This window comes from Varanus komodoensis, unplaced genomic scaffold (assembly GCF_004798865.1).
Source record: "Varanus komodoensis strain SLA01 unplaced genomic scaffold, ASM479886v1 scaffold34_1, whole genome shotgun sequence".
Taxonomy (NCBI): Eukaryota; Metazoa; Chordata; class Lepidosauria; order Squamata; family Varanidae; genus Varanus; species Varanus komodoensis.
Window position 1 is genome coordinate 8,416,802 of NW_025335854.1, and position 23,580 is coordinate 8,440,381.

General features: G+C 53.8%; 1 protein-coding gene across 1 annotated transcript in view; it reads left to right on the forward strand.

Moving 5' to 3' along the window:
- The first annotated feature begins 4,945 nt into the window (after positions 1-4,945).
- ASTN1 (astrotactin 1) overlaps positions 4,946-23,580 on the forward strand; it is a 99,456-nt gene continuing 80,821 nt past the window's right edge. The window contains exons 1-5 of the mRNA XM_044439198.1: positions 4,946-4,963; positions 13,533-13,926; positions 14,945-15,091; positions 16,990-17,101; positions 20,322-20,327. Of these exons, the coding sequence (XP_044295133.1) occupies positions 4,961-4,963; positions 13,533-13,926; positions 14,945-15,091; positions 16,990-17,101; positions 20,322-20,327 (662 nt within the window). The 5' untranslated portion in view covers positions 4,946-4,960. The remainder of the gene's footprint in view (positions 4,964-13,532; positions 13,927-14,944; positions 15,092-16,989; positions 17,102-20,321; positions 20,328-23,580) is intronic.

Sequence of the window (23,580 nt, forward strand, 5' to 3'; positions counted from 1 at the left end):
TTTCCCTGGCCCCAAAATTCGGCTGAAGGGCACAGGGCATGCCGAATTTTTAGATGACCTGCTTTCTGGAATTTTTCCGCCCAGCTCATTCTTTCTGCCCATTCTAAGCACGTTCCAAGCCTCGGAACGACGCCAGGGCCCTTAGTCTTCCTAACCCTAACCCTAGCCCCGAATTTTCCCTGGCCCAAAAATTCGGCTGAAGGGCACAGGGAATTCCAAATTTTTAGATGCTTGCTTTCTGGAATTTTTCCGCTCATCTCATTCTTTCTGCCCATTGCAAGCACGTTCCAAGCCTCGGAACGACGCCAGGGCCCTTTGTCTTCCTAACCCTAACCCTAGCCCCGAATGTTCCCTGTCCCAAGAATTCGGCTGAAGGGCACAGGGCATGCCAAATTTTTAGATGGCCAGCTTTCTGGAATTTTTCTGCCCAGCTCATTCTTTCTGCCCATTCTAAGTACGTTCCAAGCCTCGGAAAGACACCAGGGCCCTTTGTCTTCCTAACCCTAACCCTAGCCCCGAATTTTCCCTGGCCCCAAAATTCGGCTGAAGGGCACAGGGCATGCCGAATTTTTAGATGGCCTGCTTTCTGGAATTTTTCCACCCAGCTCATTCTTTCTGCCCATTCTAAGCATGCTCCAAGCCTCAGAACGACGCCAGGGCCCTTTTTCTTCCTAACCCTAACCCTACCCCCGAATTTTCCTTTGCCCCAAAATTCAGCTGAAGGGCTCAGGGTATCCCGAATTTTTAGATGGCATGCTTCCTGGAATTTTTCCGCCCTGCTGATTGTTTCTGCCCATTCCAAGCACGTTCCAAGCCTCGGAATGACGCCAGGGCCCTTTGTCTTCCGAACCCTAACCCTACCCCCGAATTTCCCTGGTCTCAAAATTGGGCTGAATGGCACTGGGCATGCTGAATTTTTCAAATTTCTAGGAGCAAGGAATGGGTGATAAGAACCTGCTCCTGAATCTGTCCGTGGTGAGCAATCACTCAGGAGCTATGCGGAATTTTCGGAGGCGTGGCCACCCCTTCCTTCCTCAGGCCAGCTCCCCTCTCCTTTAATCTGAAGTGTATCCTGCTGCTTATGGGTCTGCGCAGTGGGTGAGCTCACAGGCTACTGCTCTTTCGGCCGGAATCGTGTTGCACGAGCGGCTGTTCTTCATGGCCCCACGGGCACAGGGACGTGCTGCACTCTGCCCACTTTCCCCTGGCCGCCTCCATCTTTTGGAGCGGACGCCTCTCCATTGCTTGTGGGCTACATCTTCTGTGCCTTGCCAGGAGTGGCTGTGGATTGAACCCGGGGCCTGTTGCGGCTGAGCCGAGTTCCACCTCTGAAGGTGTTTCCCCTTTCGGTGTTTTGCTCAGATCTTCCATGACGTCTCACCACAACTGCTCCGGTGCAGAGTGCATTTGGCAGCTAGCAGAGTAATCATTCACAGAGGGCTTTCAGGACACGCTCCACCGGCAGCTGCTAGTCCTCCCATGTTTTTTAGAAAACTGACAAGAGGATGGGCAGGACCCCCTCCCTCTCCGAGCCCATCAAAGAGGCTGTAGCAGGACCACTGCTTGCCAATGCTTTCTCCCGCTGCTTCGGGGGTGTACCTTTCATTTTTTAAAAAGTTACATTGTGAGTAAGAGCAATCCTCATTGGCTGCATCCCCCCAAAACACAGATGGGTTCTCATCTTTGCATCTCAAAACATACATTTTAAGTTATTTTAAAGTATTATGCTGGAATAGCCACCGCTTCCCTGAAGGGTGCCAGGTGTTCCCTTTTCCCCATGCCTGGAAGGGGTTTACTGGGTTGGCGGGGAGCAGGGAGAAGTGGCTGCTGCCTGGTGAGAAAACTCGCTAGCAGGCCCTGGGACTCCCACCCTGAGCCCCGCAGCCCAGTCCTGGATTTGTCCCTGCAGAATGAAGAGGGGGCAGAGGGCACGAGGGGCGGGGGGTGGTGGGACGGAAGGCGGTTGTGGGCCCCAGGGTCCAAAAGCAGCTCCACTCCCTTCCCCACCCCACGAGAGTTAAAAATGGAATGGCAGCGCTTGGGGGAGAGCGGCGTTGATCATGGCCTTGGGCCTTGGACGGACAGCGATTCTCTGCATTGGCGCTGTGCTGCCTGTTCTCGGCACCTGGGCATGTTAAATGATGTGTTGGGGTAGCATTCGCTCATTCCTTTTGGCGTTGCCGTGAGCAAATGATACAGCTCCTGACTCTAGATGGTGGGAAGGTAGGTTTAGGACCCGGAAAAGCAACGTGCACCATTTCAAAGGGGTTGATAGAAGGACCGGTTCCCCCGAGTGGCTTCCATTAAGGCTTGGAGAAGAAGCCATTAACATCAGTATTAACTTCTAACATCCGAATTAAAAAATAGCCTGCTGGAGACAGGGGTTAATAACAGGAAGGGAAATTGCTCGTTACCCTTCAGAACACGACGTCTGGCGGCATCAGCGGAGACCAGAGGCCTTGGCACCTCCAGGAAGGTGGCCTTCCGAAGCGCCCAAACGGTTTGGTGCTCGTAATGGCGGCAGATGCTGCAAGTGGCCGCCGTCTGAGAAAGGAAAGGTGAAGGTGACGATGGAGAAGGTGGCAGATGGATGCGGTCCTCAGCGAGAGCAGCGCGTGGCGCAGCTGCCCTCGTCTCACCAGCTCTTCTGCCCCGCCAGACCCACTCGCTCCGCATTCGGAGCACTGCTGTGATCCAGTGCGGCTAATCCATGGCCCCTGAGGTGTTCCCCATCCTGCCAGCAAATTGGGGGTGGGGGCCTTGCCCTTGGCCTGTGTGTGGCCACCCTCATCCATTCCACGTGCGGCAGGGCAAGCAAAGCGGCCACATCTGGTGCAAAGGTGAGAATCCCGCTTGTGCATTCGTTGTGGGAACGCGGGGCGAGCCTCCAGGAACTCGGACTCACTGCTGTGTCAAAGTGGACTGGAATCCAAGGAGCCATTCACAGGGATCTGATGGATTCCCACCCCCAAAGCAGATTCCTTGCAGATCCCCAGTGGCAGCGTGCTCGGAAGAACTACAGTCTGCTTTAGTTGGAGGCAGCTTGTGAGTTCTGGCTCTCATCAGTATTATAAACTAGTAACTCTGCATATTCTGTTTGTCCCAGAGACAACCCTTTAAAGAGTAATTCTGACTTTCTGACCACCTGACCGATTTGCACCATGGCCCAGATACTCAATCCCTCTGGCTGCATTTAGCTGGGGTTTCATGTGCCGACTGGGTGCACCCGCACGCACGCCGTTTTGCTGGCAGTCTTAATTGTGTGCATGCCAAGTTCGGCTTTCCTCATGAAGAACTGTGGGGCATTTGAATGTTTGTCTCCAAATCCTACGAATGCCAAGTAGTGCAGTATTCACTGAATTGTGCCGGAGCAAAAGGAGGAGCATGGCGCTGGCGATCTCTGGGATGAAGAAATCTTATTTTTAAAAACATTTATTTCAAAATCTGCAAGTCCTTCCAGCTACGGGGTTAGAAGAGGGAGTGGGTTCTTCACTGGGGACCCAGGGCCAGCATTCCAGAAGAAATGGGGAAACTGTGGGATCATTAAATTACATCACAGCGAGTCAGGATTAATAAGGAAGATGAGATTAACAACCTGTGTGCCAGAGGGTCAAGCTGGAGAGCCCATGGAGGTGATCCATAAGCCAGATGGGAGAGTTGGCAGATGCAGCCCAGGTGTCCGTCAGATGTGGGAACATGGTGTCTGCATTATGTTTTGTTTTATTTATGTAAGCCGTCCCGAGGCTGTGCGATGAATGAATGAATGAATGGTGGACAAAGACGAAGGATGGAGAGCAGGCTCCCCTGAAGCTGAGCCAGGCCAGGTCTTCTGGCTCACCACGCCAGTGGGGGCACTGAGGTCGCCCTTAGCCTCCTGCTCCAGCAGTGCAAGGGGGTGGGGTGCCAGCGATCCCTGGCCCAGAGCTGTGGGCTGCGCTGCAGTCCCCACTTGCCGCCCCAGCCAAAGGGACCTTGCTGTGTGACCTCTGACAAAGACGAACCCGAGCAGTCTGCCCTTCTTACCGGGAGCTGCTTCTTCATTGGCAGGGCAGGATGGGAGCCTGGAGGGAGAAAGGCCTAATGCAGAAATGTGATGAGAAAGCGAAGCAGAAAATATTTGTGGTTAATAAAGGTCCTCAAAAGTGAGGTGCTTATCTGAGTGGGTCATCAAGGTATTTTTCAGTGGAACACAAGCTGGAAGGGCCGATGCTACTGTGAGAATCGGGCAGAAACATGGCTGATTTGCAGGCCAGAAAAATGGAAGGTCACCTTGATGGATGGGTCCAGCTGTGAGCCAAGGCTCTCATGAGTCAGTCTGTGACAAGGTTGTGGTCTTTTGTGAGGTCACAATGCAGCAGCCAGGTTGGTTCTTGGCCAGGCTTGGCTTGCCTCAAATCACCTGGTTCCAGTGGCACGTCAGCAGGGACTTGACTTCACACACCCATCACATTGGTCATGAACATCTTTCCTTCAGAAGCACCCACAGATAAGCTGGCCATACCCATCCCTTTATTCAGGGGCGGGCTACATCTGGCCCTCCAGATGTTTTGGCCTACACCTCCCACTAGCCTTTACCATTCTGTGTCAGCAAGGGCCGAAGGCTATGGCAAGGCAAAGCATCTTGGATTGCCCACTTGTGCCAGACATGGAGGTGTGAGTTGAAGGAAGATCACTCAGGGAATATTGTTCTTCTAGGAAGGTATCTGGGTGTTCATGGGAGAGGAGTTGGTTCATTTGTTCAGCTGGTTGCATGAGTCTTCTTTCCTCACCCACAGAGATCTCAGGCAACACGGAAGATATCCCGTTGGTGCGCTGGAGGCAACAGTGGCTGGAAAATGGCACTCTGCTCTTTCATATCCACCATCAAGATGGTGCTCCCAATTTGCCTGGTTTGGAACCCACTGAAGAGCCCCAGAGTGAATCGGCAGAAGAAGAGCTGAGGATCCTTCACATCTCAGTAATGGTGAGTGCCTGCGTTGCCCTCGAATTGGAATCGGGCACCATTGCATCCTGTCCCATTATTGAGAAGTGGAATTGTTGTCAAAAAGGTACACCTGGTAATAGTTACACCTTCAGTTGTTACTGAAAGGTTGCCCAGTGGGAAGTAGGGAACAAATATGAACGTCCTTCTTCAGGCAATCCGTATTTTGAGAGAAACCACCTCAGCTTCCATAATTGCTGTGAAATTTCTCAAGGCTTCACATGCTATCCATTCAGCCTTAACCTAAAATAAGGTTCAGAGCAAATGAGAAGGTTTTCCTCACAGGGAAAATATCTGAGGATTTTCCAGGGAAGCAAGAAGTTCCCTTGAAACTTGTTAGATCTCATGCCTCTAATCCTACCTGTTATGCTTATATCTGTGATGCTGAGGATGATGGGAGTGGGAGTCTAATGCATCTGGGGAGGCTTCCTATTGGGAAAAGCTGCAAGTCCTTATTATGAACAATCGCTACCTGTGGCTTCTGCTAATTTGGACTTCCCCTCAGAAACTCTGAATCTCCCTTGTACACGTGTGGGTCCCACTGGCTCAACAGAATTGATAGGACCCTCTGCATAGAGAAGGGACTCAGCGGTGTGGAAAGGACCCAGAGGCAGGCAGGCGTAGGTGGCCCGTTGGACTCCATCAGCATCTTAAGACTCTTCCCTTTCTTGCAGAAGATTCTGCCTCTTATAGCTGCAAGATTCTGCCTCTTATAGGTTGAGGAGCGTGAGGGCAACATGTGAGGAATTCTGGAAGCACAGAAGTGCCTTTTGAGGCTCATTCAAAGCACAGCTACAGCGCTATGGAGACAAGTTCAAGTAAGCCCGTAAAGCTGCGAATACTGAAAGGACACGTGGATGGCGTGTCCAGCACAGCCCCTACACACAACCGCCACGGCACCCCAACGGGCATGTGCTTGACATTTGGAAGACTGTCTCCACATCTGCAGATCAGTCAGGATCTTTTCCTGGATGTGGGTGGGAGCTCTCTGCATCCACATCCGGATATACAAGGATCCCCTTGAAGCTGTGGGGGAATCGCCACTTCACGTGCAGGATGGGGGATAAACGGAGAAGTCTAAGCTCCATGCATGAGGATTCCAATTTTAGGTCCTACCTAAAAGAACAGCTGATAGCATTTTTCTTCATGAATAAGTGTAGCATTTTTTAAAACATCAATGAAGTGAGTCGCTGTCACAAAGCCCTGGAGCAGGGCTGCGAGGAAGGAGACCTGTGGCCAGGAGGAGAGAGGGTTGAACATGCTTATTGCTCTGGCTGTTGATCAAACAGCTTTTGGGCTAATCCTTTTATCAAGCAGCACCTTCACCTTTTCAGTCCATCAATCAGTGAAGGTTTGTGTTCTTCTGATTGCCAGAGGGAATGCTGTGCTGGAGGACAGAATACCTGTGACCGGGAAGCCCCCCACCTTAACGTTTAGCGTGGGCGGCAGATGTTCTTACTAAGCTCCTTACATTCGATGCAGAGCATCTTGCTTTGTACTCTGGTTGCGTCCACTGTCGAAGTGGGTCGCATGACGGGGCGCTGTGTCCTGCACGATGTTCCCCATCATGCATGCGGGAATCCCGGCCTCCGAGGTGCGTTGTGTTGCTGCTGTGTGCCACCCAGATGTCTCCAACGTGTGCCAGTCCTTTGAATGGCAGCCCCCCAGAATGTCCCACCTGGCTTAGCTGTTCTAAATTAAGCAGTGGCTTCCTTGCCGGAGCCAGCCCCTCTCCTGTTTGGCCTGGCTCTTCTGTCCCTCCTCATCCTGCTCTCAACTTTCCCCAGCAGGACTGTCTGCTCCAGGACAGTCCTCTTCTCCCGGCCCTCCACGGTGTGCCTCCCAGAAGAGCCCTCTGCTTTGCCCCCCCCCACCCATTTTTCCCACTGCTCACTCCTCTGCTTTGCAGGGCTCCATCCTTATTCATAATACCCCTCTTCTGCTTGAGATATTAAAATTCCCAGCCAGTGCCATTTTATCACCAGAGGTGGCGCGCGGTGTGCGGTGAGGTGCTCCACGGAGGAGCCAGCTGCCGTGTTTGTGGACGTTGCTGCCTCGAGCCAGGCACAGGGGCTGCAGCGTGCGCGTGAGGGTCTGAGGGCACAGGTCACGGCGGCCAGGCGGTCCCAGTGGGAATCGCGCACCAGCTAAAGCTGAACAGGGGCTTCCAAGCCGCTGAGGTTACCTGGGCCTCCAGCGACAAAGACGGAGCCACAACAGACGTACCGTCCCTCCCAGTGGCTCTGAGTTTGGTTTTTGCAGAGACTCCACACTGGAGGCAGCCCCGTCATGGGGAGAAACATCTCCCAGCCGTTGCTCTGAAGAAACTCCTCTGGTTTTCTTGAAGAAGCGTTGAGAGAAGGAGAGAAATAAAGATGATTAGTGGAAAAAATCAAGTGGATGCTGGTGAGCAAAGGGGGAAAGATCAATGCCGGCGAGGTAGAGCTTTCTCTTTTTAAACGATGCTGAAGAATCGTACAGTTCCCTTTGCCGGCGAAAGATAATTAGCTGGAGACGATGTGTCATCGGGCGGCACTGATACTGAGGACAGGGCTGTTTAATGAAGCCTGCCTTAATGAGAATGTCAATAACTCTCCCAGATTGCTGCCGGGGGCCAGCTTTCTCCCTTCATGTTTTGTTTTTGATTAGTCCTGGAGAAAAATTAATAAACGGCAAAAAAAAAAAAAACTGCAGAGAGCATTTAGAGCATTTTTGGCCCCGAGGCGCTCTATTGACAATTTGATAGAATCCCTGAGTCATGGGCCAGATTCTTCATTCGGGACGCAAGACGCTCCTTCAGCTGCAGTGCTGAATTGCGCTAAGTTGCACCTACTTCCAAGCACAGGGCTTGCTGGCTACCTGGCGTCTTTCCTCTCTTTCTTTCTTCAGTTGTTCTGCTCCACGTGTGATGAGCAGGGAGGCTGTTCACGCACTCTCTACCTTTCCACCTGTACATTGGGAATAGCAGCATCAGCTTCTGCTACAGAGTGGTTGCTAACATGACTGGGGAGCTGCTGAGGTCCCTTTGCGCTCTCTTCCGAGTAAAACCTGCGACAAGGTAACATTTGCCTCGCCTTTCCCCAGGTCTGGAGCCCATGTCCTAAACGGGGTGTTTGCAGGTCGGCAAGCAAAGGGAAGGAGAGCTCCAGCCCCAGTCCCTCCTACTGTGTAAGGTCATTTGAAGGATAAACTGGCTGTAACCTGGTTCTGCCTGGACTCCCCTGAGAAGGAAGTACACACATTCGAAGACAACGCAAGTGAAACACTTGGAGCGGTTAGGAAAAGCCAGCGCAACCACCTTGACTGGCACTGTTTCCTGCCACCTGGACCCTTTGCTCCCAGGGCTGGTTCTTCCCGCGGCCATCCCTGCAAAGATTTGCCATTCTCCCTCACAGCGGGAGAGGTTTAGGCACTTGAAAAGAGCGGCCGTAACCACCTTTCATCTTCTTTCCCCTCGGCTGAGCCCTTCCAGGTTCAGCCATCTTTCCTCCATCGTCGGCTACTCCAGACTGCTTAATTGTCTTTCTGCTCTCTGTGCCGAGTTCTCGCAAACCTGCCGGCATCCTTTTGAAAGCGGGGCAGCTGGAGCAGATGAGCAGGGCCAGCGACAGCGTTGCTTGAGGTGAAAAAGCCTCTTTCTTCTTTCATTTCCTTGAACAAAGAGACATGGCGGAAGGAGCTGAGCTTTCTGTCGGCCCTCCCTCATCATTTGTCATAGTTTTGAGAATTCCTTACCAGGTTTCTTAGCTCATAAAGGGTTAGGAACGCAAGATCATTTTGTGGCCCTCTCAGGGAAGCCTCCCACACTGGTTCTTTTAGGTTAACACTGGAATGAGAATAGTTGAGTTTCATACTGGCTTTATGTGGGTGGTAATTTTGGTCCAGAATATATACGTGGCATTTGTAGGAGAATATTTGCATTTTTAAAAGTGTAATGAGCGGTTGCTAGGTGACCATGTTCGGCCATTGTGACTTTGACCAAACCGCCAGTGAAACCGCTCAGGGCGGGTGTCCTCAGCAGAACTGGAGAGCACCGAAAGTGGCGCTTGGCGCTTAACCCTTTCTCCGGGATTAGAGAGTGGCTGCGAAGGAAGGAAGTACATCTTGCTTCGGTTGCAGTTTACTCTGCAGTCAAGGCACCCAGAGCAGGTCTGGGAGATGCAGCCATGAAAGGGGCAGCAAAGCATCCATCTGCTCGGGGGCATTTTATGAAATTGTCAAAGGAAATCTCTTGTCTTTTCTTAAAGACTAACACTCATATGTTCCAACTGGTGAGCAAAGAAACCTACTGAGCAACGTAAGAAGAGCAGGCTTGGACTGGACTCCAGGAGAGCCGGGTTCCAGTCCCTGCTCAGCCCCAAAACCCCCTGGGCGACTTTGGACCAGCCGCTACTCTCAGCCCAACCTACTTCACAGGGTTGTTGTTCTGAGGATCACATGACTCTGTGGGAGCCGCCTTGGGTTCCTCATGAGAGGAAAATGGCAGGATATAAATTTAATGTTGCAATAATAATTATAGCATATTCCTAAAGCAACACGAAATGTTCACCCATTAGGCATTCACAAGTCAGCTATAGTTGGTGTTTGTTTCTGACAGGGTCTCTCTCTTGAACACTGACATTTCAGAGTGAGGTTGGCGCATGCCTTCAGAACACAACTCCGCACTTCGCTTGACTAGCAGGTGACCCTCCGTGCCCATTTCAGGCAGGAGGGAAAGGAGGTGCAACATTTGCTGTCCTGCAGCTCTCCTTGGCACCGAGCTTTAGAAGGACGGAGCGAGTCCGCGCAAGGCAGACCTGCAAGATTCAGAGTGCAACTCAAGCCCCGTTTTCGGGAAAGAAGCAACCCGTCCAACCTGCAGAGGTCCCCTCCAAGCCCCGGGGGTCTTGCTTGGCCCACCATTGCGTGGGGCTCAGCCTCCAAGCTCTGCTCTCTGCAGGCATTCACTTATTCATTTATCGCATTTGTATGCCACTCCATGGCTGGGAATAGTCAGAACTGGCAGCTGTAGGAAGGGGTGTGGGGTCACAGTTGCTGCAGCCAGCTGAACCCGGCGCGCCTCCTGGGCCCATGGTGTGGCGTCGGGAGAAGCAGGCCAACCAGATAGACAGGCAGGGGCAAAGGAGAGGCCTGCCTGCCTCCAGGAAGGACATTCCAGAGGGAGGGCTCCCAGGGCTGCTCCAAAGGAGAATGCTGGGAAGTGGTTGCTAAGATTGGGATCAACAGTCTGCTCTGTGCATGCTCAGAGACTCATTCTTCCTCAGTTCTGCTTCCTGGAAGTGCCATGCAGAGTAAGGAGCTTTTGCCAAGAAATGGTCTGTGTTTTGGAAGTGCGAAGGGGGCAAACCTGGCGTGTGACAACTCAGATACCTGAGAGGAGGCGGGCAGGGGAGCGTTCCGCTGGTCCTGGAAGCAGCGGCTGCCGTTCCCAGTGCTGGCTGAATCTACCCCTGTCCGGAGCGCCACCCCAGCTGGGTCTTCACCCGCTCCTTCCAAGCAGCTCAGGGCGAAAAGCCTTTTTAATGAAAAGCCTTCAAAGCTGACCAGCTAAGCTGGCTCTGTGGCATGAAAGAGCAGTGCTGCAGAAGCCAGTAACACAGGAACATAGGGAAATTAGAATACTGGCCATTAGGAGAGTGTGGCTTAATGATGCCAAGCTGGTTCTAAATCGAATGCCTCCCTTCCAAAGTGGAAAAGACCCAGCGCTTCCCCCAGGTGGATCCTGCTGCTTATGGCCGCTCGCCTGGACAGTCCAATGCACCACGTAACCCGAACTGTGCCCTAACCTGACACCGACCGGATTCATCCGTCTGCTTGTGAGAGTTTCCCACAGGACTTGAAACGGTCTGATTGTGGCACCCACCTGGTGCATCCCCCGCTGCATTAGCCTTTCAGCCGCGTCTTTGGTCCCTCGTCTTCTGAGCCAGAGTCAGGGCAGTACTGCAGGAGGCCGAATCACGGTTTCTGGGGGCAGTGGTCCCAGTCCCTCCGGAGCAGGGGGCTTGTTGATCCAGGCAGGGGCTGCACGGAAGGAGGGGCCACTCTTGCCAGCCCTCCCCTCCCATGTGCCACATCCGTGGGGACCGGCGTGGTACACGAGACCGGGGCTTGTTAGCATCGAGAGCAGCAGTGGCTCTGGAGGGCCATTGTGCTGATCCGTGACCTAACGTCCCTCGTGGCCCCGGCCTTGCGCCCCACAGCAGGCAACTGGCTTAACAATCCTGCTTGCACCCCCAAGTGATTTCAGCCTCAGCGTTGGACCAGTTTTCAAATGATGCGCAAAGTCCCGATTCTGATTTGTCTGGCAGGTTTTCCTTTCCTGATGGACTTCACCAAGAAAATCTGCTGTGTTGACATAAATGGCAAAAGGTTTGGCACTGCTGTACCACCTGGAGAGCAGTGGGAGCGTACCTGGCCGCAGCACCTGGGACCGTGTCAGGTCTTTGTTCCACTGCTACCTCCGCTGGCATTCCTTCCATCAGGAATAAGAGCATTTCTTTTCCATTAGTCTGAGAGTGGAGGGGTGGGGGGCGGCTGAAACATAATAGCCATTTAAAAAGCCTTTGTCAGCCGCTGTTTCTGTTGCCCATTTAGTAATTCTTGCTTAATCTGTTTTCCTAATGGAGCAAATGATGGTTATTTTATTTAATCAAGCTTGCCCATTGCATATAAAGCAAGAGAGGAAGAAAGGGAATAAGGCCAAGAATAGGCCTGAAGCTGTAAGCTGGGGTTAGTGGTCACTTACTTGCATATTTCTGTTCTTTAACTTGCAAGATCTTTGAGGGAAGGCAAGTTCTGCAGATTGGCGTTCCAGTTTACGTCTTACTCCATAGGCTTAAGACTAGGGGGCTTGCTGGTGCCGCACCAAATTTTTGTGATTCAGGATTTGTGCCCTTCTGCCTTCCACTGCGGTTAGGGTCAAATTCAAGGAGGAGGGGGCGATCCGTGGCTGCTCGCCTTGCTGCCCGTGGGCTGCCAGCTTCTCCAGAGGGGACTCACCTGCATGCACCCGTTGGGAGGAGCTTGGCCGAGAGGTGGTCTTGCACCCATCCTGCCGGAGGGGCCCTGTGGGTGCAGACGGCTGGCCTGGACGGCCCTGGGGCCTGATCCAGCAGGGCTTCTCTCGTGTTCTGAGCGTGTTTCCACGTCTGGTTTTGCTTCTCCTGTGTGCTTAGCAGCATCTTCGTCCGGCAACATGGTGGGCGTTCTCTCAGCCTCGGCACCTCTGCGCAACTGCAAAGCGGGATGAAGGCTAAGGCTTCAAGGAAGCAGCTCAAGAAGCTTAAACGTCTGAGAGCATTTCTGCAGTCTGTGCAAGGGGTGGGCGGCTGAGGGAGGTCCGTGGGCTACTTTTGTCAGCTGTTTTTGCAGCCCTACCTGCCACACAGTTCCTCCCACGCACCCACTGAAAAAATATACAACGTTGCCCATAATTAGCTTGTCTGCAAGCTCAGTGCAACCTCTTCCCTGCACTGTAGCTACTTTGGACCACATTATATTATTTGTATAGCTTCCTCACTGCCAAGGCAATATGACAGTGGAACCAGCTGCCGGGGGGGGGGGGGGGGCTCTCCCGCTACAAAAATTATACGCAAAATAAGAATAAAAAATAGTAGAGTCGGAAGGGGCCATGAAGGCCATCAAGTCCAACCCCTGCTGTTGCAGGACACCAGTTCACACCCTCCCACTCAGACGGCTGTCCAGTTTCCCCTTGAATGTCTCCAGTGTGGGAGAGCCCCCCACCTCTCCAGGCAGCTGGTTCCACTGGCACATTGCTCTGACCATGAGGAAGCTTTTCCTGAGGTCCAGCCTGAATCTGGGATGCCACAGCTTGAATGGATTATTCCGTGTCCTACACTCTGGCATCAACTAGAAGAGATCTTGACCTTCCTCCTTGTGACAGCCTTTGAGGGACTTATAAAGGGATCTCATGCCCCCCCTCAGCCTTCTCTTCTCAAGGCTGAACATGCCCAGTTCTCTCCGTCTCTCCTCGCAGGGCAGTGTTTCCAAACCCTGGATCATTTGTTTGCCCTCCGCTGGACCCTTTCTAATTTCCCTGCATCTTTCTTAAATCTCGGTGCCCAGAACTGGACATGGTGTTCCAGGTGAGGTCTGGCTAGTGAGGAGTATAGAGGAACCACTACTGATTTCTATCATTTCACTTTATTTGTGAAATGCATTTTAAACAGATTTGCTTGCTTTATAGTATATCCCGACTGAGAAGTATATGCAAACAGACTAATTTAATCATGCATTGCCATGGATTATTAATCCAATCAAGAACATGGTGATCCTAATTACTGCGGGTTTTATCTTAGGATTGTGAGACTCCCAGAGGTGCTGTGGCACAATAGGTGGCATGCAAATATTTTAAAGAATGAATGACTGAATGAATGAATGAATGTTTCCATGCCCTTCCCAGGCGTCTTGGAGGGCAGACAAGGTGGGATGGCCAAGAGGCAAGTTCCAAGTCCGCTGCGCTTTTCCTCGAAGCCTCCCAAAACCCCTTTCGCTCCCACCTCCACTTCCACTGCCCCCTCGGTTTCCACAGGGGGGGATGATCGCCCTGCTGCTCTCCATCCTGTGCCTGGTGATGATCCTCTACACCCGCCGGCGCTGGTGCAAGCGCCGCCGTGTGCCGCAGCCCCAGAAGAGCGCCAGCGCCGAGGCAGCCAACGAGATCCATTACATCCCCTCCGTGCTGATAGGGGGCCACGGCCGCGAGAGCCTGCGCAACGCCCGCGTGCAGGGCCACAACTCCAGCGGGACGCTGAGCATCCGCGAGACGCCCATCCTGGATGGCTACGAGTACGACATCACGGACCTGCGCCACCACCTGCAGCGCGAGTGCATGAACGGCGGCGAGGACTTCGCCAGCCAGGTCACGCGGACGCTCGACTCCCTGCAAGGCTGCAACGAGAAGGCGGGCATGGATCTCACACCAGGTGGGGCAGCGCCTTGACCCGTGCGCACCTGAAACATCCTCGGGGGGGGCGGGGGCTTTGCGCGTGATGCGCAGGTGCACACCTTTCCATGCTCTCGGGCTTACAGCTCAGCTTGAACCTCAGCCAACGATCCGTGGTCTCTTTGGGGGAGGGGGCGTCCGCCCGCATCCAGCCTTTTCCTCCTCTTTTCAGCGTAGTGAAATGTGGCCGCCCAGAGCGAGCCCGGCTGTGCAATCTTCAGGTGGCCCTTCATTCTTTAGAAAGCTCTGCCCGGAGGCCATTGCCCCACACTCCATGCCCAGCTTAGCTGCCCGAAGGACGTCAGACTCCACGGCAGTGGCCAAAGTAACGTCGTGCCAGGTGCTGCTTGCTTTCCAGCATGGGACGGTCAGGCACATCTCCCAAATGGCGATGGGACATTCAGGTCTTGGTTTGCTAGAATGGAGTGAGGGCAGATGGGCCGGCTAAGTGCCGGCTTTCAAGTTGCTCGTGCGTTTTCAGCTTGAGACAGTAAAACGTGTTCAGCGAGAGGACTTCCGAAAAGCTGGCCAGCTTTGGGTGACTGGTCAGAGGGAGGCAGCCGTTCTGGGTGTTTTGCAAAGGCTGGGGGTCCTCCGCTGGAGCATCCCTTCCTTCGCGAGCAGCAGGCATGTGGCAATTATGGGAGGGACTGCAGTGGCATAAGCAGGGGGTGCCCCCTTGCTCCGCCACGATCAAATCTTCGTGGTTTTTAAAATAAAAGCAAGGAACTATGCAAGGCCAGAGGGCATGACCAACATCGCACCTGATGTCTGGGAAGGCCTCTCGTTTGGCCTCGACCCAAAAGAAAGTCAGCCACAGTATCCGTCACAGTCCAGCCGTCTCTGCTTGGGCACGTGGCTTGTTGCATTGCCGAGATCTCGTCCTGTGGCTCGCCGGAAATGAAAACTCTCTTTCTTCCCTTCTCCCCCTTCTCTTCCCCTTCTCCCCTTTTTGTCTCTTTTTCTCAAAGTCTTTGCCTTAAATTCTTCCTGTTCAGGAAGTGACACTGCCAAGCTGTCCTTGATGAACAAGTACAAGGATAACATCATTGCCACCAGCCCCGTGGACTCCAACCACCAGCAGGCCACGCTGCTCTCCCACACCTCCAGCAGCCAGCGCAAGCGGATCAACAACAAGTCACGAGGTACCCCAGCGCTTCCTTCTGGACGAGGCGGGCTGGGGATGGGCGTGTTCTGCTGGCCCAGGTTGGGTATCCTGCGAAGAGCTTTCCTGGTCTCTCCTGAGGCTGCCAGGAAGCCCACGAGCTCTCCTGGTTGTTTCTCCCAGGTACCGAGGATCCAGTTCCCTCTATCTGTCATATCTTCTCCGCAAATTAGTCTGCTCCGTTTTCGGTAGGAAATCCCTCTGTAATGGGGGAGGTTGGTGGTGGGAGCACTCCTCCTCCAGCATCTCTTTCTTTGAGAGAACCAAATGGGATAAAACCTTCCAAGCAGCCCTGCTAATTGTCCAAGAAGAGGGCTTTGTGCGGGGCTGATGCCCTTCAGAAATGCCACTCAGCATCTCCGCCGCTCCCTGGAGGCGGGCCGGGGACTCTGGTGTGAGCCTCGTGGTGAATGAGGCTGCAGGCAGTGTCAGCATCTCTCTGTCCTGGGTGAGGACATTGGTGAAGCTAGTTGAGAGCAGCTGCAGCCGGCAGGGAGAATATCTGCTCCAGTTGGCTCTTGGGAGATGGACTTCCAAGGCCCACTTGGCCACAAACTAGCACTGGCCTTGGACTGGGGAAGCACTGTGGGAACACTCACTGGACTCAACATGGGCTCTGCCTGGGGTGCTCAACGTCTCCTGGGGTGATTTGCGAGGGGTCCGCATGACGTGGCCATGGGATCGTCTCGGACCAGTCCCGGTTTGGTTAGGACCGCCCTGGAAACACATTCTTCATTCTAAGGGACATCGTTATTTAGGAATTGATTTATTTTGGCCATACCGCTGTTCCACAGAGCTGTTCCACAGTGTTTCCCCAGGTCATCTCTATCAGGGAAATTTTAACCTATCCAAAGCTGCATGGCCTTAGGAAAAAGGACCGGGAGCGGTGCTTTCAGCCAACGCGCTTGGCAGTGTCAGCGCATCACTAAACCAGGTGGCAAGAGAAACAGATGTTTGTATCCTGGCTTGCTTCCTCTCAGTTAAACACCTGCCTGGGCAACGCTGCACCATAATTTCTAGTCTCACGCTTAGAGATGGGACTCGGCGGGAATTTACAGGTAGGGATTGGTGACCTTGGCAACAGGCAGGTGGAATCGCCCATCTCTCCCGATAGCTGCGAGCCTTTCGCAGGCCGCTTGCCCACCGCCCACCGTGCTCGCCATGCACAAGCCCTTCCCTGGGGTGTAGCCAGATCTCTGCTGCCTCCCCTTTTAGAACACAGGACCGCTTTCATAAGCAGCCGTCACTGAACTTTTCCTGCTCGCTTTGCCTTTTCTTTTGAGAGCAGACGTCTCCAACTCCACGTACAGAAAGCTCCTTGTTTTCCCCCAGTCTATGTTCTGTTTTAACCCCAAGCAGGGTGAGCAAGCAGATTCCGGCTGCTTAAACTTTTCTCCTTCCCTCTGGCCATTCTTCTTGAGGTTCAGCCCTGGTGCGTTATAAGCATGTAATAAACAAATGAATTCCCACCCCGAATCACTGTCTGTGAGGAATAGAGAGAAAGAACATTCAGGGCTCCCATATTTTCCCCCTATTTGGTAAAAGCAGCAGCTTTGCAGTGATGATCTGGGGCTAGAAATTGACAGAGGGGAGATGAATGCCCCTCACCAGCAGCCCTAATTTGCAGGCTCACTTTAAAATGAGCACGAGAAGAATGAAAACACTGTGCAGTGTAATCCACAATTTGACGGGCAGGAGACCGCCTGGAATGACACTCCTGGGCCCGGGCTGGCCAAGTCCAATCTGTAACTTCGGCAGGGAACGCTTGCTCCACAGAGCAATAAAAGTGCGGTTGTGAAGCAGCTCAGTGGGAGGGGAGCGGCCCGAGGAGACATGTGCAGCCAGTGCGCAACGCTTTCTTTTCTCGTTTCACTGCAGCAGGCTCTGCGTTTCTGAACCCCGAAGGGGATTCCGGGACGGAGGCGGACAATGATCCCCAGCTGACCTTTTACACAGATCCGTCGCGGAGCAGGCGGCGAAGCCGGGGTACGTTGCTGGAGGTTACGCTGCCTCGCTCCGTGTTGCTTGCATGTTTTGGGGCCAGCAGATGCCAGTTCCTGCTAGGCCTGTGCTCCAGACACCGCTTGGGTCTCCCCTGGAGAAAGAAAGGGTGCTCTGGGTCAGGGGGTGCCCGATCTCCCTGCCCCACTGCCCTCCTTTCCACTGAGGTTAGCAGACAGTCAGTGGGGCGTAATTTTGGCTCTTTTTATTTCTCTCCCCACCATTGTGCTGGAGTGCAGGTGAAAAGGGTTTCCGCAAGGTAGCAGGTCTGAAAGCCACTGCTGTGGATAAATGTAGATGTAAACTTTAAAAAATCAGAACGCACAGCCTAAATTATTTGAAGCCCTTCTTTTAAGAAGGACTCCCAGCAGAGCCAGCTCAATCCATCATCTTTTCCAGACCGATAAACACATTTCCATGATAGATTTCTCTCCACAAGAGCTGTCTGGAAACTTGGGCTGTGTCTCTTCTGCGTGCATGTTATGGATCCCCCAGGCCCCTGGCTCCGCCGTGTTGAGGAGGCAGTTGTCACGGAGAAACCAATTTCTGCAAAGGAGTGGGGAGGGTGTAGATGAAATATTTAAAGAGCGTGCTTCCTTTCCGTGGACTAACATCTTTCCAGGCCAGGCACTACGACTTGCTTCTTACGGTGAGCCTGCAATTTGAACCGAATGATTTTCAGGCCACTTCCAAGCAATTTTCCTCATCATACCAAAATTCTTTGCATGTCCCTCAGGAGTCCTGAAAAGTTTCCCATGCGAAACAACTCCAGACTTAGCTCATGCTCCATTTTAGGCAAAGGTCCGTGTTGCTGCAAATCTTCCTCTGTGAAGGGAACCAGGAGTCTCCAGCCCCGGCTCCCAGCAGCCGGGCTCGGAGGAGTTTTGTTCCGTGTAACTGCACCAGTACGCCAGATGTGGGAGTGGTGCCTCGGTGCTGCCGACACAGCTGTTCAGAGGAAAGGGCGGGCTGCAGGTGTCAGTGACTCAAGAGGAGCAACAGGGCCTCACTCAGCTGCTGAGAACTTCGGGTCTGTCCCAGCTCAGCAGAGTGGCAAGCTGGGCGAAGGCCGGCCTGCTCCAGGGGAGACGGGGGCAGCTGTGAGCGCTCGCTCTGTCTGCTTCAGGTATCGAATTTGCTGCTAGTGAAAGAAGGAGCACATCCTCCTGGCAAAAAGCTTGCATGTCAGGTCCTGAAGATTCGATCGCCCTGCTGTGCTCAGCTCTGCTTTGCAAACGGAGCCCTGTTCCTGTGGGGCTGCTTCTGCATCTGGTCCACCCAGCCAGGACGGGAGACCGGTGCACATGCATCGGGGGGTCTGTGCCGGTCCTGAGCACAAGGTTGCGTTGTGCATCATGGGCTGCCCGGTGGCTGGCTGCCCTCTGTCTGGTGGGTCCCGGGCAGGCTGCAGAAACGGGTCCCCTTGAGGAGTCGCTGTGGATGAATGGAGGGCTCCCACTGGCCTGGCTGGGCACACCGGTGCCAGGACCACAAGCCCCTGCAGCCTCCCCATGCAGCACGTTGGTGGCCCACAGGCGCAGTCACCAAATGCCCAGCGGCCTGGGCCAGGCTGAGCAGAGCTGCGATCCCAGGCCTGGGCACGCAAGCACCCCCCCCCCCCGTGGTAGGGCGGGCATTCCCAGTGCGCTTCCTGAGGACAGGAACGGAAGCCTTTCCATTATTTCTACTGTGACTGCTACTTAGCACATGCTCCTTACATATGTATGTATTTATTTAAAACATAAATTTTACATAAATTTAAATTTATGTTTTTGAATTCAAATGGATGTGTTTAAATTTACACAGATTGTGCCACAGCAGCTGACAGCTGCAGGCAACCCGCGTTATTTCGCTGCACTCGTTAAGAGAGACCGGCACCGTCATCTCCAGACCATGCAGCCGAGTCCCTGAGGTCCGGGGAGCGTGGCTTCGCCCGGGCCGCTCGGCACGTTTGTGCTGGAAGTGACCTTTGCCGCCGGGTTCTGATTCAGCAGGCGGAATCACATGGCCATGAAACGATGTATTTTAATGGCACGTGTTGTGCATATGCTTTAGCTCTCTTAATTAATTACAGCACTGTGCCAATACAGATCAGGGCTGGGGGAAATGCTGCGTGTTGGACTCCAAGTCCCATCAGCCCCAAGGACCACACTTCCCCTGTGCCTGACAGGGATAATTCATTCCATCCTTGTCGTCTCATCTAGACCACCCCACGGTCTCCCTGAACCTTTATACCATTGCATGTGCACCAGGCGCGGACACGCCTGGATGTGTGAAGAGTTATCCAGCATGTCTGCTTCCTGCGCGTGGCGCCTTTTTTCCTATTTGCGGTTGACCCTGGCAGCTCAGCGAGAGCACGACGTCCTGAGCGGCAGAGGAGGCAGAAATGGGTGTAGAGGACAGACACAGGTGTATGAGCACCCTTTAACGCTTGGATTTAGGTGCACACGGAGATGCCCTCAAGCCCGCGGCAAGGCGGGACGGCACGTCCTGCTGTCTCGGTGGGGCTGTCCCATATCTTCTCCTCCCGGTGTCCTTGCTGGGCTCCACCTGATCGTCTCCTGATGTCGCTGAGGGCAGAAACGTGCGTGTTTTGTGTGCAGGGTTGCAAGTGATGGGATCTGTTTGGCCAGACGGCACCCAGCCCTTGTTGTGTTGGAGTTGCTGCCGGTCCATCTGGGTGCTAAGCTGCCTTTCAGAGCAGGCTTTGCCTGGAGGAAGAAGGGACGCACGGAGCACCACATGCGCAGCTTGCGTTAGCTGCTTAGGCGGGGAGCCAGTGCCTCTGCGCCCCATTCCCAACAAGCAGGTTCTCTTGAAGGCCGCAGCGCCAGCCCTTGGAAAGCGGCACAGCCATTCGACGCTCTTCTGAAATTGCGATTGGAGTGCCGCCCGTGGTGCCCTGGGTGACTGTTTCAGCGGTTCTGAGGAGAAGCAGAAGGTGGCCTGGTCCGAAGGGGCGTCCTTGGCTCATTGACACCCCTGCTCAGGTGGCCCTTCTCAAGGCATCTCACGCGAGCCTTTGGCTGGCTGCGTTCGCATGCTTACGACTGAGCTGGTGAAGGGTGGCGGGTTTTGCGCTGACCCGGCGCCAACCTCTGCCAGCCAGGAAACCCACTGGGGAGGGTGCGGGCAGTGGCTTTGTGCTTCAGGATCCCTGGAACTTCAGACAGCCCCTTGGGAGGCCATGGGATTGCAGGGGTGCGCAGCTTGCGGTCCTCCAGATGCTTTGGCCTACAGCTTCTAGTGACCCTAATCATTATGCTGGTTGGGGATGATGGGCACAGCACGCCAAAATATCTGGACAGTCACAAGTTGTTCACTGTCACAATATGGTAAGGTAGACAACAAGGAAAGATGAGGAACAGGGCAAAACTATGCCATGACATTACAGGCGAAGAATAGAATGGATGGTTCTGTGGTTCTCTGGGAAGGCTCCTGCCCAGAAATTGGCCAAGACGGATTTTAAATAAATGAATAAAATCAATAAAATTGGAAAGGACCGGAAGCTATCATTAACTCTATAAGATGATGGTCCTGGAAAAAGACAAAAGGAAAGGGTACGTGTCTAAAGGACCAGAGGCAACTGAAGGCACATTGGAGGAATAACGTCCTGGAGGTTACGGTGTAACAAGAGAGAAAGAGCCTAAGGAACAGAAAGGATTTGGAATTCTCTTCAAAAGTTCTTGCGAGGATAAAGAAATCAACACACAGGTTTCAGGTGGCACAAAACCACGCAGAGACTTAAACCTTCTCTGAGATCTCACGGAAGCCAGTCACAGAATAATAAAGAGGACTGATGAGAGAAAGGAAAAATGAGCCGCAGAAATCAGCCATGCGGAAGGTTTCAGAACAGAGGCTGACGAGCAAGGAGATCATCCAGGAGGGTGCTAAGCAGACAAGAAGAGCATGGCTCCTCGGGCTCAGAAATGCCGCAGCCTCCCTCCCCAACGTCGATGGCTTCCAGAGCGCCTCCGGGAAGGGTTTGGGAGCCCTCCAACCATGGCGGGGAGCGATCGGTGTGCCGGGCACTCCAGAGCAGCAAAAGCCACCATGACAGAGCAGGCTTGCACTGCGGGCAAGTCCCAAAACCGGGAATGGCGGGGGGGCTCTGAGGTGAAAGGGGCAGGGAGCAACGAGAGGGGGCAGCGAGGCTGGGATGAGCCTGAGCAAAAGCCGGTGCCCTTGGCCTTGATCTGGACTGGAGACCAAGGTGGCTTTGAGGAAGGACTTCACTCCCAGGGGCTCCAAGCGGGGACGAGGCTGGGTGACCGGAATACAAATGAGACAGAGACGTAAGTGTCGCTCTCCATCCACACGGACGCCGTCAGAAGCTGTCAGCTAATTTTATTTGTACTGTTTTGGAAGAAACCCCACGTGCGTTGAAACTCAACAGTTGCGATGGGCGATGCAACGCACTTTGTTTTCAGATGCGACTACAAAAGCAAAGTCTCAGACCGTTGAGCAAAACGTGCAGACATCGGCATCCACGGCCGGAGGCCGAGCGCAGAAGCGGCGACGCATCCGAGGTTGTCTGTGGCTTCAGGTCGCCTTGTGCTCCCCTTCCCGCCTCTCCGAGCACGGTTTCGGCCCTACCGGGACTTCATTCGTGCTGTCAGAGATCGGAGATGGCAGGATGCCTTGACGCCCAAGGGAGTGGATGGCGGCTGCCACTCAGGAGTGCGCTTCCAGGATGGGGATAGATCCGCTTGGAGAGGGTGGCACGGGGCGGGGGGGGGGGGGCACGCTGCAGTGTCGTTTGTTACCAGAGGTGCCGAATGTCTCCATGCTTCTGGGCTGGCGACAAGGAAGGCCACTCTGCACCGCCACAGCTCAGGATGCGATCGCTCAGCTGAGAGCACCGCTTCTGTGGGTTTCCCAGCCCCCTTCCTGCATCCACACAGACGCTGCAAAATGGCCAGCCAGGTCTGCAGGGTGGGGATCTTCTGCAAAAGGGATTGGCAGCCACAGCCGCGTGCCCGGGAATTGCCCGCTCCCCAGGCCTGCCCGCCCAAGGTTTCCTGGCAGCATCTCTGCAGCCCCTCCTCTCCCCCAGTCTCACCGCCCAGCATTCTCGCTGCTCATTGCCCCCCACCCCGTACCCACTGCTCCAGGAGCCTAGCCGCTCCTTCCACTGGCAGGGAAAGGTTGGGGCTCTTGCTGCCCTGGCATGGGGAAGGAACGCCCCCGGAGCTCAGGCAGCCCATCCCGGGAATTGCGCAGCAGGGCTGCTGGAAAAGCGCAGGAGCACTTCTCTGCGGGGGCCCACTGCGGGAAAGACCCTGCACCCGCCTGAATGGGGGTGATGCCCTTGCATAGCAGTGCTGTGGGGTGAGCCCCCATGAAGACACCGCGGTGGCACTGCTGGGACACGACAGCGGGCGAGGACTGGCATGGGGGCTTTGTGAGGAGCCAGCGGTGCCGAGATCGAGGGGGGATCCGTGAAGATCCAGGAGAAGCCTGGCCAGGAGGGAGAAAGGGGGCAGGGGGCCAAGTAGCTGCTCTGCTCTCACCGTGGAGGCTGCCACACTGGATCAGCCCAGCACCAGACAGTGGAGAGGTGCTCCTTTTCTGTCAGGGGCTTGAGGTGTGGAAGCTCCCTCTTTGTACACGGGAGCAGGGTGAGGCGCTCAGCTGTGTGGCAGCGGAGGGCTCCGCAAACGGGGAAGCCCCGATCTCACACCCTGAGTCTGCAGAAGGCAGCTGCAGGCAAGCTGCTCCCTTTGAGCCTCAGCTGCAGTCTGCAAGGAAGACGGGAATGTCTTATGAGGTATTTTTATGGATTTCTGAAATAATGCATGCCAAGCACACTGAGCTCAGTTTTAAAGAACTGTTTATGATTGCTGCTGCTGTCCTTGTCACAAATTGGGCAGGGAAAAGTTCTGTGGATTAGGAGTCATTATGGAATTTAAATAAGGCCCTAGCATTTCTCTTACTAGGAGAGCATGTGCAGAGAAAGGTGGATTATTTCATTTGGTTCAACATCTTGAGCCGTGCTGTCAATGCCATACCGATCGTGTCGTGTGCTGAATTTGCTGGATCGTAACCTTAAGCATGTTATATGAAAAACTGGAATAGTCACAGTGCAAGCTAGAAGTGTCTACTCAGAAGTAAGCCCCATGGGTCTTGCTCCCAGGTAAGCATGGGCATAAGATTGCAGCCTTAGTTTCAATACTGCAGGCTTGTACATTACATTTTTATTCTTGGAGTGCTGGGCTGACGTAGAGGAAGACCTCCCCAGAGAGGTCCGCCTGGCGCCGTCATTATTTGTTTTTTGGCGCCAGGCTAAGACCTTTTTATTTAAAACTTATTTTAATTGTTAAATTATTGAATTAATTAGGATTTTAAAATTTTTAGCCGAGAATGCACCGGGGGTTTTTGAATGATTTTTTTAAATTGTTATATTATCATTATGTATGTATTTATGTATTCTTAGTGAGCCGCCCCGAGGCTTTGTTGCGATGGGGG